Source organism: Saimiri boliviensis, chromosome 16, assembly GCF_048565385.1.
Source record: "Saimiri boliviensis isolate mSaiBol1 chromosome 16, mSaiBol1.pri, whole genome shotgun sequence".
In the NCBI taxonomy this organism is placed as follows: domain Eukaryota; kingdom Metazoa; phylum Chordata; class Mammalia; order Primates; family Cebidae; genus Saimiri; species Saimiri boliviensis.
Genome location: NC_133464.1, coordinates 587254 through 600753, shown reverse-complemented (window position 1 = coordinate 600753; position 13500 = coordinate 587254). Strand labels below are relative to the sequence as shown.

At 57.6% G+C, this 13500-nt stretch overlaps 1 protein-coding gene across 1 annotated transcript in view; it reads right to left on the bottom strand.

Moving 5' to 3' along the window:
* Positions 1-13241, bottom strand: part of GAS6 (growth arrest specific 6) — a 38172-nt gene extending 24931 nt beyond the window's left edge. Inside the window, exons 1-2 of the mRNA XM_074387385.1 lie at positions 12967-13241; positions 12715-12881 (exon numbers count right to left, since the gene is read on the bottom strand). Of these exons, the coding sequence (XP_074243486.1) occupies positions 12715-12881; positions 12967-13048 (249 nt within the window). The 5' untranslated portion in view covers positions 13049-13241. The remainder of the gene's footprint in view (positions 1-12714; positions 12882-12966) is intronic.
* Between the last annotated feature and the right edge of the window lie 259 nt (positions 13242-13500).

Below are 13500 nucleotides of genomic sequence, written 5' to 3'. Positions count from 1 at the left end.
CCCAGGAAGCCAAGATTTAGAATCAGAAGCTCCTCACATACACATTGACTCTCTTCTCAACCTAGGAAGAGCAAGACGTGGTAATGGGTTGGTGTGCTGGGGTTAGGTGAGGGGAACAGGGGGAGGAAGCTGGGATTCCCAGGCTGGAAAGGGCGCCATTTGGCCCTGGAAATCATTTCCTGAGGGATCTGCTTCTGTTTTGTTTGAACAGACAGAAAGAAGTGAGCAAACCCCAAGCCACTGCACTTCTCTTGAAGCTTCAGCTTCAAGAGGAAAAGGATAACATCTATCTGCCCAGCACCGAGCCTGGTGCTGACTGTCCCCTAGAGGCCTCCGGAGCCATCACAAAACACATGGATGGATGATAGATGGACAGCAGGTGAGTGCATGAAAGAACAGATGAGTGAATAAATGAGCACATGTGTGGATGGATGGATGAGTGAGTGAAGAGATGGACGGACAGATGCATGGATGGTTAGATGCATGTTATTACCTGACATCTGCTGGACCCACCCTTCCAGGTGAGAAGTGTGGCACCCGCTGCACAGAGGATGCAGCCATGATGAGTGAATAAATGGATAGATTAGTGAGTAGGATGGATGAGTGAGCAGACTGATGCATGGATGGATGGGTGAGTGGATGGAGGAGTGAATAGACAGATGAATGAATAGATGAGTGAGTGGATAAAGATGGATGAATGAAGAAATGAATGAGTGGATAGATGAGTGGGTGGATGAACGAATGAGTAAGTGGATGGATGAGTAAATGAATGGAGATGGATGGATAATTGAGTAGATGGATGAGTGAGTGGGTGAATAAATAAGTGGGTGGACAGATGGGTGAGTAGATGGACAGCTGAATGAATGAATGAATGAAAGAATGAGTGGATAGATGGATGAGTGGGGAGATAAATGGGTGAGTGAGTGGGTGGATGAGTGGCTGGATAGATGAATGAATGAGTGGGCAGGTGGGCAAGTGAATGAATGGAGATGGATGAAGGAAGAAAGGAAGGAGTGGGCGAGTAGGTGGATGAAAGAATGAATGAGTAGTTGAATGAGTGGATGGATGGATGGATGAATAAGTGAATGGATAGATGAGTGGGTGAATGGGTGAGTGGATGGATAGATGGATGAAAGAGTGAATGCATAGATGAGTGGGTGAATGGGTGAGTGGATGGAGGGATGAATGAAAGAGTGAATGGATAGATAAGTGGGTAGATGAGCGAGTGGATGGATGGATGAATGAGTGAATGAATAGATGAGTGAATGGATGGATGGATGAATGAGTGAATGGACAGATGAGTGGATGGAAGGGTGAGTGGATGGATGGATGGATGAAAGAGTGAATGGATAGATGAGTGGGTGGGTGGGTGAGTGGATGGATGGATGGATGAAAGAGTGAATGGATAGATGAGTGGGTGGGTGGGTGAGTGGATGGATGGATGAAAGAGTGAATGGATAGATGAGTGGGTGGATGGGTGAGTGGATGGATAGATGGATGAAAGAGTGACTGCATAGATGAGTGGGTGAATGGGTGAGTGGATGGATGGATGAATGAAAGAGTGAATGGTTAGATGAGTGGGTACATGGGTGAGTGGATGGATGGATGGATGAGTGAATGGATAGATGAATGGGTGGGTGAATGGATGATGGGGTGGATGGGTGAGTGGATGAATGAGTTAATGGATGGATGAGTGGGTGGATGATGGATGATGAGTGGGTGGATGGGTGAGTGGATGGATGGATGGATGGATGAGCGAATGGATAGATGAATGGGTGGGTGAATGGATAGATGAGTGGGTGGAGGGTGAGTGGATGGATGGATGAATGAACTAATGAATGATGAGTGGGTAGATGATGGATGATGAGTGGGTGGATGGGTGAGTGGATGGATGGATGGATGAGTAAATGGATAGATGAGTGGGTGGATGGGTGAGTGGATGGATGGATGAATGAGTGAATGAATAGATAAGTGGGTGGATGGATGGATGACGAGTGAGTGGATGGATGGATGAATGAGTGAATGGATGGATGACTGGGTGGATAATGGATGAGTGGGTGGGTGAATGGACCGATGAGTGGATGGATGGATGGATGATGAGTGGGTGGGTGGGTTAATGGATGGATGGATGGATGAGTGAATGGATGATGAGTGGGTGGGTGAGTGGATGGATGGATGGATTAATGAATGAATGGGTAGACGAGAGGGTGGGTGAATGATGAGTTGGTGGATGGGTGAGTAGATGGATGGATGAGCAAGTAGATGGATAATGAATGAATGAGTGGGTGAATGAATGAGTGAGTGGGCAAGTTCAAGGTCCTACAGTTTTCACTCCAACAAAGCACCGGATTCTCAGCTTCACTTAAATCATATGTTAAGTACCTGGAAGAAAAGTTGAAATCAATGCTCCCAGTGGGTTCATTTTGACAATATGGAAGCGTTTGCGTTATAATTTCTCAAGTTTACAAACTGCCATGTGATTTTAAAACTTAAATCCTTGTTACTACCTGACATGTGCCAGACCCACCCTTCCAGGTGAGAAGCATGGCCCCCACTGCACAGAGGATGCAGCCATTAGGTCTCTGGGAGGCTTATGGCCTTTGCCATTCCTGGTAAGGGCGTCTCAGAGGGTGTCAGCATCCTGGTCAGCACAGGGTCCCGTCCTGGACGGGGTGCTCAGCCCGCATTCCCAAGGCTTTGGGGCAACCGTGAGCAGCCCAGGACAGCTGTGAATGTGGCCCAACACAAATCTGTAGACTTTCTTAAAACATGAGACGTATGTACGGACCCTCTATTTCACTCATCAGCTACTGTTAGCGGTAATTTTATGTGTGGCCCAAGACAATTCTTCAAACGTGTCCCACAGAAGCCAAAAGATTGGACACGGAAGCCAAAAGGGGGTTATGGGGCTGGTCGCTGCTGGGAGCCCCATCTGCAGAAGGTCCCGGTGTGAACAGTGGAGCAGCGCCTCCTCTGACGCCACCCTGACTGTACCTGTCACCCTTCGGTTTTGTTAAGCATGGAGGAAGCTGAGCCCGAGGACAGGAGCTTGGTCCGGCGGGGGTCTAATGGGAGGCCCCAAATTGTTCTGAAACTATAGTAAGTGTCTGATGAGCAGACGCCACCTCCAGACCCCGGCATCCGCCTCTGCCGCCTTTGCTCTGCTCAGGAGAGCTGTGGGTGCTGGCAGAACCCATGGGAATCAGTGCATCGTCATGGGAAGACCCAAGCCCACCAATGCCTCTGCCCCGCCGACCACCAGACCCGGGTCTCCCCAACTCAAAGCCACCCACAGGGCAAAGGTCAAGCACAGCAGAGAGCTACATACCGACCCCCAGAATGGGTCCGCCTCGGGCACCAGGCTGTAGCCTGCTCTGGAGCCGGGCTGCCCATGCGGCTACCCCACTGGCCCCATAATGACCTTTGACCTGGGGGCAAGCTTCCTCCCCCAGAACTGTGGTTCAGAACAAGGTGGGGTGACCTCCCCATGCCACCGTGGGAATCAGGCAGGACCCAGCCTGTGAACAGGCCCTCCGAGGGGCTGGGGGGATTCCTCCCTGGGCCTGCTCTGGGGCCACTGCCTACCTGCCCGAAGCTTGGTGAGGGTTTCCAGTGGTCTCTGAGTCCAACTAGACCCTGGGAGGGCCCATTCGCTTTCCAAAAATGGCCAAAACCTACAAGCGGTCACGGCACCCGATACGTTAACAAGACAGGAAACAGTTCAGGGCCCGAAGCGCACTAGACTGGTAGCACCTCAGGCAGTCTAACATCAGGCGGAAGGTTCCAGAACACTTCCTCAACACCCTCACCTCCAATCCACTGTAACTCCATGGGCCCAGCAAGGCCTCTGCCTGGGGGGGTTGGGGAGGCTGGCCAGGGGATTAAGGGCCCCTCCTGACGCTCACGCATCCTTGGGCCACGTCCCCGCAGAGCTGCAGTGAGGAGCGGAGGTCTGTGAACATGGACAGCCCTCTGCAAACAGCCAACATCAGTCCTGCATAAATCTTTTTGTGTGAGTTTCATCTGCATTCACACCACAAACAGTGGTTATTTTTCAGTGTGCTAAGAGTGTATTACTCTTAGCAAACAGCAGCCATAAATTTTGTTTCCAGAAATCTCTATCTCACTGGACAAGTGGGCTGAGTCTGCTGAGTGCAGGGACTTTTGCTTATCAACACCATAATTTTCTCTGATGTTTTCCATGGGAAACAGTCACGAGAATTCACTAACTCTTTGACCATAACGTCTTCCAAGAACGTGACTTCTAAAAGAAAACTCGGAGCAACACCCGTGGGAACTGCCCTTGGGGAGTCCTCCTTTCTCAGCACTTGCCGAGCTTCTGGCTGCCCGGCTCTGCTCATGTTCTTCTAGCTTGAGACATGCAAAGTCCTTTCCTTCCTTCCGAATTCATTTCCTGCGTCTTCGCACCCTCAGCAGCCTGCTCCAGCCCTGAGTAGAGCAGCGGCACCCAAGGCCCCCAGCCCAGAGGACCCCAGGCTGACTTGGAGGGAGACGGCCCGGGGCGGTGCAGTCAGTGCACCCGCAGGGCCATCCACACCCAGGGTCAGCAGCGACAGGCGCCTCTGCCCTCCTCGAAGCTCATGCCCAGAGTGCCCTCCCTTGCTGGGAGCTCTTGCTGGAGTTCATCCTGGGTGTGGCCAGCAGGGCAGACATGGGTGCTAGGAACAGCCTCTGTAGCTGACTGCACAGCTGTGAGCACCCCTCCATGCCACACAGCACCAAGGTGGTGCCTGAACTGGTGGGTAACCAAGCTCTTCTCACACAAGCCACGAGACCCATGTCAGTGTCTCCCACGGGCCTCGTGGCAGATGGGACAGAGGAGCTCGTGTGGCTTCCAGAAGCCGCAAGCAGTAATGCCGAGACTCACTGCCCATCTCTGCCCGCAACACATAGCACGCTCCCAACAGCCGCCAGCAGGTGCCCAGCGGTGCGCAGCATTCCGTGTTCGAGTGTGGACGCAGTGAAGGAAAACAGTGCGGCCTCCCGCCCCCGCCCCAGGCCAGTGCAGACTCTCGGCGAGGAAGGCCCGCCGTCTTTCAGGGCAAGCCCCGCCGAGGCCCGTCTCTCCTAACTGCAGAGTAGTGACTGTTTTGTGACATTTGGCAGCATCCGTGGGGACCCAGAGAGAAGCCAGTCAGGAAGACACGCAGCTCTCGGATGGGAGGGATGCCGGAGAAGAGAGGCCCAGGACACACCACAGTCGGCACGGGGTGGGGAGAAGGGGGCCGGGCAGCACTAACGAGAGGGCACTCCGCGGAGGAGGAGGAAGGAGGGCGCTCCGTGCCCACCACGGCCAGGGTCCCTCACTGTCCTGGGAGCAGCCTCGGGCCCGCAGTGGCTGCTGTGGGGAGGAAGTGGGACGTCTCACTGAGACTGCTTTGGGAGAAGCAAGATGGTGTATTTTTGGATATTCTGATCAGATAAAATGGCAAAATAAAAAGGTCGTGAGCATAGGGCTGGTGATTCCGCAGTTAGAACAGGGAGGGCTTGATGCCCGCCTCCGGCGAGGGTGTCTCCTGCGCACAGCGCCCACGCTTCAGGTCGCACACACTGCCTTGGACCCAAGTTCGCCTGGAGAGGTGTTGACAGGTCTCCTTGGAGCCTGGGGCCTGGGCTTCCATCTGAGTCTTCCCCACAAAAAGCGAACTGGGACCAGTCCCTCAATAAAGTCCTGTGCTCCGTTCACCAAAGCACAGAGTGAGAGGGCGCCTGAGTCTGGCCAGCCACAACATTCTACCACCCCAGGACAGACCCTACTGCAAAATCCGTGTTTGTTCCCAGCTTGGAAAAGGGAGGTTTATTCAGCCTCTCCAGATCCAGGGAGAGCTCCTGGCTCGCCCCAGGGCCCTGACGAGCTGCTCTGTGGGACGCTGAGTGGCTCAGTTCCCTTGAAAGGGCAGCTGCACCATCGAGCATGACTCAACCCAAAGATCCAACCCGCAGGGTCCCGGACAGGACGCCGGACTGCCGCTGCCACTTCTGTAGGGGAAGCCACGCCCCGGCCTCTCCCCCGGGGCTCCCAGCCTGCGCTCTGCCCCACTGGTGTAAGGACAGTAAAGGCAAGCAGTGCCCTGACTGCCACCACCACCAACAGTGGCCAGGCGCACACAAACACAAGCCACGCACGTCCCGCCAGCTGCCCGGGGACAAGCTTCTCCTCCAGCTTTATCCAAGCCGAGCTGGTCAGAGGCCACATGACCAGGCCCGGCCCCGAAGCCGCCTGGGTTGCTCTGAGGACTGGGGGACTAAAAGCTCACCTGGACTCCTCCACCCCAGCCCCGGCGCGCACAGGAGTTAATGACTGACGGTGTGGGCCCTCCAGCTCGAATGCCCGGGACACGCTGGAGCCCTCACAGGCTTCTCAGCCCCGCGGGGCCTCAGTGTCTACATCTGTAAAATGGCACAGTGGCAGCTGCTACCGTGTCGTGTGGATGTAGCAACGTGGAGGCGCCGAGAACAGAGCTCTCAGCAGGACTGCGTGGCACAACTCATCTTTCAGACTAACGGACGAGCTTAGCGACAGTTCTGAGAGCTGAGCGGCCGCGTTCTGCATGGGAGGTTTCAGTACCTGCGGCCACTATTCCGTTGTCAAGGTTGAAATAAACAGAAAGCTGGCCTGCCTGTAAACACCGTCATGTATCCCCACAAGTGTGGAAAGGAGGTGAAGCGTCTTCCAGGTGTGGGGGAGAGGGTCCAGCCACACCCGAGGGCCACCGCGCCTCCCTGAGAGCTCCCCTGTACGGGCTGCCCTCATCTGGTTGGGCAGGAAGGCCTGACTCCCTACCGCAGCCCTCTGCTTCTGTAGGGATGGTCAGCTTGGCAATGCTGCAAGGAAACCAGGTTGACTCAGCGCGTGGCCTTACAGTACTGTGACAGTCCTGGAGGGGAGCCTGTCCCAGCCTGGCCAAGCGCTTGACCTCTGCATGCTGAGAACCCACCACTGCAGCCACCTGCCCAGGCCAAGCGCTAGTTGGGTTGAGCCACGTGTTGTCCATGGAGCCCCAAGTTCCAAGGAGAGGTCACACAAAACTGGGTTTAGCAGGTTTGGGACAGATGTGGGAAAAATGTATTTTCTTGTCATGGGCACTAACACTGGAAGGGAACAAATGTCACCTATAATTTGAAAACAAAGCCTGAGAAAATTAGTAGAACATTAACAAGGCCCAATGCACTTTACTGTTTCTTTTGAATATTGTACTTTTAATCAACCCCAGTTAGAGCAGACAGTGCCTCTGTCAGATTGAAATGCAAAACTGATATTGTTCCTAATTTCTTCCACTTCCCCCTTTAAAAATTATTTTAAGACTTTAAAAATGAACTTTTCACTTAGGGTCAAAATTTACAAGGCATACACACCAGATTTGCAGCGAAATCACCGGAATGTAAAAACTATGGCAGAGGCCAGAGCATTTCCAACATCCACTATGAAACCCTTAAACAATGAGCTTTCATTGGAGAAACCGCTCTCAATTTTAACCGTAGAAAAACAGGGGAAAGGAAGCATGAGGAAACCTGGATGCCCGTCAATGGCTCTGGGCTGAAACGCTAACCTGGGAAGCGCTCAGCATGCCCCAGCTAGCAAGCTTAATGCCCCTTTACTCAGAAGCTCAAGGAAGAACCCGCAAGCAATCGCTTCCTAAAAGGGCGTTTTGTTCCCAAGTAACAAAGGGAGACGTTCAGCGTTTCTCAAAACGTCTTTAATTAGAGTTTTCCACAGATGTGAAGCTCTCCGGCTCGGGTGAGGGTGTCGTGTGCAGGGCCTGGCACTCGGCTGCCTCTGAGAAAGCCCTGGGGGAGCCTGGCACCAAGTGTCTGCAGACGCGGGGTGGAAACAAGCCTCTGCACAGGTGCAGGCACAGGAAAGGGCCACAGAGCCAGCGCGGAACACGGCCCTCCCAGGCTGGACGCGGCTCCACCTGCCCACCCGCAGGCCTCAGGATGGCCCTAGGAGGAAACGACTTCGCCGCAGGGCTCTGGCCCCTCAGGCAGGGGTTTCTGGGACTGGAGAGACGCTGGGGGTCGGGGGAAGCTGGGGTCACAGAGCCTTGGGAGCTTGTCTCACTTTTTAGTGATCCCTATGCAGCTGTCGGTGCTCTTCTGACCCCAAAGTTGTAGAAAGAGAAACCTTTGACAGGGTGCAGGCATCTCTGTGTGTGTCTGTGCCCGCACGTGTGTCTGTGTGTGTCTGTGTGTGTCTGTGCCCGCACGTGTGTCTGTGTGTGTCTGTGCCTGCACGTGTGTCTGGGTGTGTCTGTGTGTGCCTGTGCATGCATGTGTCTGTGCATGCATGTGTGTCTGGCTGTGTGTGTGCGCATACATGTGTGTCTGGGTCTGTGTGTGTCTGCATTACCGTGTGTCTGGGTGTCTGTGTGTCTGTGCATGCACGTGTGTCTGGGTGTCTGTACATGCACGTGTGTCTGTGTGTGTGCCTGCACGTATCTGGGTGTGTGTGCCTGTGCATGCATGTGTGTCTGTGTGTGTGTCTGTGCATGCTCATGTGTCTGGGTGTGTCTGTGTGCATGCACATGTCTAGGTGTGTCTGCATGCATGTGTGTCTGGGTGTGTCTGTGCGTGTCTGTGCATGCACGTGTCTGGGTGTGTCTGTGCATGCATGTCTGCATGCACGTGTGTCTGTGCATGCATGTGTCTGGATGTGTCTGTGTGTGCATGTGGCTGAGCATCCATGTGTCTACCTGTGTGTACATGTCATATTGTGCACATATGTGCATGACTGTCACTTTGTGTGCCTTGTGTACAAGTATCTGTGTGAATGTGTGCAGGTGTGTACATGTCTGTTCATGTGTATGCCTGTACATGTGTGCATGCCTGTCAGTGTGCCTTTGTATGTGTATCTATGTGAATATGTGCGTGTGTGTACATGTCTGTTAGTGTCTGCCTGTGCATGTGTGCATGTCTGTCAGTGTGTATGCCTGTGTATGTGTATCTATGTGAATGTGTGTACATGTCTGTTAGTACGTGTGTGCCTGTGCGTGTGTGCATGTGTCTGTGAGAGTGCCTGTGCATACCTGTATCCATGTGTTAGTACCTATCTGTGCAGGTGTCTGTGTGTGTGCATGTGCACGTGTCTTGTGTGCATATGTCTGTGTGTGGGAGTGTGCTGCAGCCTGTCAAGGCAGGGCAGGGGAGGTCTCAGCCTGGCCATCATCTTCCCCACCAGGCACCCCCACATTGCACAGCCCTCCCCTCCTACTGGGACCTTATCACCCCAACACCTGGCCCTGCATCCCAGCCAAGTGGCTGTCCTCAAGTGGGGACTCAGAGGGGTTTTCATTTCCATACAGGGTACCCCTTCCCCAGCTCTTCCTAAGGAATCCACAGGTCAGGGAAAACGTGCTTGGAGGGCACACGCAGTTTAGGACCAGCCAGCAAGTTTCAAAATGGATGCACCGACATCCCATGCAGAGAATTCCTCACCACCAGCAGTGGGAAAAGAGAGAGACTGGGACAGAGAGAGAAACACAGAAGGAGACAGAAAAAGAGATGGGGAAGGGAAACCTGGCCTTGGAGCACAGGCGTGGCCACATGTGGTGTGGGTGCAGGTGCCCTCGACCCTCAGGGAAGGCGCCAGCCCTTGGTGGATATTCCACTTTGTATTTCAAATGAAGCCTGGTGATGGGATCAAGAACCACAGCCTGGATGATTTTCCTGCACACAAGCCAGGGATCAAAGTGCACAAACAGGCTCCCAGGCGGGCACGGAGGACCTGGACGGTAGGGCTGGGCTGGGCTGGGCTGGGCTAACTCTCTCGTCTCCGATCCTTTCTGGAATCATCGGTGATTACGGAGATCTTAGCAGGTGCTGGAACCCGATGGCCTTAAAGGATTTAGCAAAAAGGCGATGGGCCTGGGGAGCTTTAGCAGAGATGTGGTAAGGAGTCACGCGTGTCCTTTCTGAATTAGAAACTCAGAGACTCCAGGCTAGGAACCCAGCAGGGAGAGGCAAGGCCGGGGAGAAAGAATAACAATATGTAAAGGAAAACAAGATAAGGCAAGGACTGGGCGGTGGAGAGCAGGGAGGCCCGTGGGGGAGCCCGGCCTGGAGGAATGTGGGGGGAGGAGCACAGCTTCAGCAGGGACGGTTGGGGAGGCAGGAGGGGCGTCCCTTCCAGCAGAGCAGGGCTTTAAACCACAGGTGTGTGGTGAGGGCCGCAGCCTGGGAGGGGTGCTGTGCTTGGTACCTGCCTGCTGAAAGCCAGGGGTCTGTAGAGCAGGTGCTTCCCTCACAACCAGGAAGAAGCCCCAGTGGGGGTCAGTGGGATGTGCTGCAGGCAGGTGGGCAGGTGGGCACGCAGGTGCGCACACAGGTGAGCCTGGAGCCTGGGGAGCTGGCTCCAGCTGTCCCTTCCCTTCCTCGTAGGAGGCTGCCCCAGGGGAAGCGGCCAGGGCTGGGTAGGTGTGTGTTAACTAACGGGGGCTAGGCACTTCCACATCCTAAAGTGGCAGGGGGCCGGGGGCAGGTGAGATCACTCCCTGAAGGTGGGCCCTGGCCTAGCTCGGACCACCTTCCCTACAACCATCTGTGGAGGACCACACATCAGGACCCTGGGCCTGGGGAGGCCAGGGACCCAAGGACGCTCTGACAGTCACATGGCCAGGTCCTGGTCACCTCTTCAGCTCAGGCCACAGCCCTTGTCCTCAATCAGCCTCACCCCACAAAATGTAAAATGAGTGACATTGCAAAGACAAGGCGAACTTGGACTAGCATTCCTTGGGGAGCCCCTGGCTGTTGACAGGGGAAGCTCACGGATGACTTTCATGCCTTAGCCGGGAGCTGGACTTGGACGGTCCTCTGGGGCCGGGGGTCTCCGGAGGGCATGGCAGAGGATGCAACAGAGACTAGGATCCCGGGAGGGGCGGGCCTGCTGGAGCCGGCTGGGACTTAGCCAGCTGCTGGAGCCGGCTGGGACTTAGCCAGCTGCTGGACCCTGCCCCCAACCATGCTCTCACCAGCATCCACCTGCCTGTAGTCACTGGAAACAGACAGCAAGCCAACAGCCTGATCCAGAAACCAGAGGGAACACCGCCCCCAGAGAGGCAAGGGCTTGGCCAGCGCTGACCTCCAGGGAGGCTGGTTATCATGTGGCGAGGGGGCAGGGAAGGAGGGCAGAACTCTGGGAACCGAGATGCTGCTGCCGCGAAAAGGGGCCGGCAGAGGCCGCTGGGGCCAGGCTGTGAGAAGACAGGAGGGGAGGCCGCCCCAACATCAAAGCCACTCAGCCACACGCAGGAGGGTGAGAGGGACGAACACATCCCAGCACAGAAACCATTTGACGACTGCAGTTGTACTAAAATCACGGGGTCCTGAGGGCTGTTTTCATTTTCTTGTCTTCATTTCACAGCTTTGTAAATAGTTATTAAATTAAAATCGGAAAACCAGGTCGGGGACAGACTGCAGGTAGAACAGCACAGTATGCCCAGCCAGCGTTCAGTCCCATGGACACGGGCCCTGCGTGGCTGGACAGCGAGGGGGAATGCATGGGGTGGGGACCGTGCGGTGGGGGTGACCCTGCTGATCTCAACTCCCATCACCAGCACGCCCCATGCCACAGTCCTGGCGCACGCAGAATGTTCCAGGTGAGGAGGCAGATGAAGGGGACCCACCCCACAGCCAGGCTGTGACTCTGGGCGACAAAGTACACAGGCCCATGGCTGGGGCAGGAGACCCTCGGCCAGTGGCACAGGACGGGATTCATCATTAAAGAAACCGGAAAACAGGCCGGAGAGCTGCCAGCCAGGGTGCGCTGAAGGAGGGCAGGGGATGCGGAGGGCAGCCGGGGAACAGCGCCAGGCGCGTCACCTCTGCAAGGATGAGCTATGCCCACGGCCTAGAGCTTTTCAGAAGAGCAGATCTAAAAGGGGTCAAGTCAACCACTAGACACGCAAGTGGAAACAGGCCTCCGTGGGTCTCCAGGACCACGCGGTTAGCTCAGAGGACGCTGACTCCACCCAGGAGCAGTTTTTAGAAGGACCATTCTAGCAGAACGGAAAACTTCGCTGTGAAATCACCCTGACTTCAGGGCGGGAGGGACGTCAGTGGGAATCCACACCTTCTCGGACTTTCCAAAGTCAGCTGCTCCGGGAGCCCGCAGGACCGGGCGGCCAGGCCGTCCTCACACCGGCGCCCCGCTTCCCCCAAGGACCTTCCCAACCGAGGGGCGCCGGGCCCGCACCCGCCGCTTCCCGGGGAGCACCTGGCAGCCAGGGGCCGCCCTCCCTCCCCTCCCGCGTGCGCCCCGCTCGATTCCTGGAATCGTATTTTTGGACCCGCAGCTGCAACACTTCCCGCCCTCGGCCCTTTCGATTCCTCTTTCGGGAGGGGTCGCCCTGCTCCCCTCTCCGGGAGGACGGAGGCCCCTCACCTCCCGCGCGGCCGAGGGGGGCGTCTGCGTTTTAACCATTGTGTCTCCCTCGCGCTCGGAAGGCGGACTCCCGGCTCCCCCGCGGGGCGGCGTCTGACCGCGAGCGTTTCCTGGACAGCCCCGCGGCGTCCCCGGCCCTGCCTCCTCCCGACCCGCGCGGGGCTCCTGGGGCCGCCGGGCAGGGGCGTGGGGGGCGCGGGGCGGGCCAGGGGCTCCCGGGACCCCGCGGCCAGGCCCCGCCCGGAGAGGTCCCCGGGGGAGTCGGGGACGCGCGGGGGGCCCGGCCCGCCGCACCCCGCCCGCCGGCCGCTCACCGTCTCGGGGTCGTTCTCGAACACCTCCCGCGCCTCCTCGCGGCTGCACAGCTCCTCCACGCACTCGCGCTCCAGGTGGCCCTGCTTGGCCTCCTCGAAGACCTGGTAGGCGCGGCGCTGCCTGGGCCGCAGGAACTGCGTGGCCTCGCGCGCCGGCAACAGCGCCGCTGCCGGGGAGAGACGGGGCCGCGTCAAGCCGCGCCCGGAGCCGCCTCCGCTCCCGGGGACGGGGCCTCGGGCCGCGGGACTCACCGAGCGCGCACTCCGGGGCCAGCAGCAGCAGCAGCAGCGCGGCGCGCAGGGCGGCGGGCCCGGGCGGGGGCGAGGGGGCCATGGCGGGCCGGGGACGCGCGGTCACAGCGCCCGGGAGGCCGAGGCGAGGCGCGGGCGCCGCGGGGCGGAGGCTCCGGTCATCCCGTCCTGGCGGCCCTGAAGGTCACATCGCGGCGGCGGCGGCGGCGGCAGCGGCGGCGGCGGCGGCAGCGGCACCTCGGGCGCTCGGTCTGGGCGGGCTCGGGCGGCGGCGCGCGGGGAGGCGGCGGGGGCGGGTCCAGCGCGCGGGCGGGGCGCGGGCTCCCGGGAGGCTCCGGGCAGCGCGGGGCGTCCGGGGCGCGGGGGCGCGGGGGCGCGGGGCACGGGAGAGGAGCGTGGCCCGGGCGGGGGCGTCTCCGCCAGCGGGGGGCGCAGGAGGGGCGCCCCGGCTCCACGCGGGCAGGTACGTTCTGCCGCGCTCCGGGTGTCGTTGGAGAGCCTCGCCGCCCCAGCCCGCGCCCCCCCGGGTCTGCT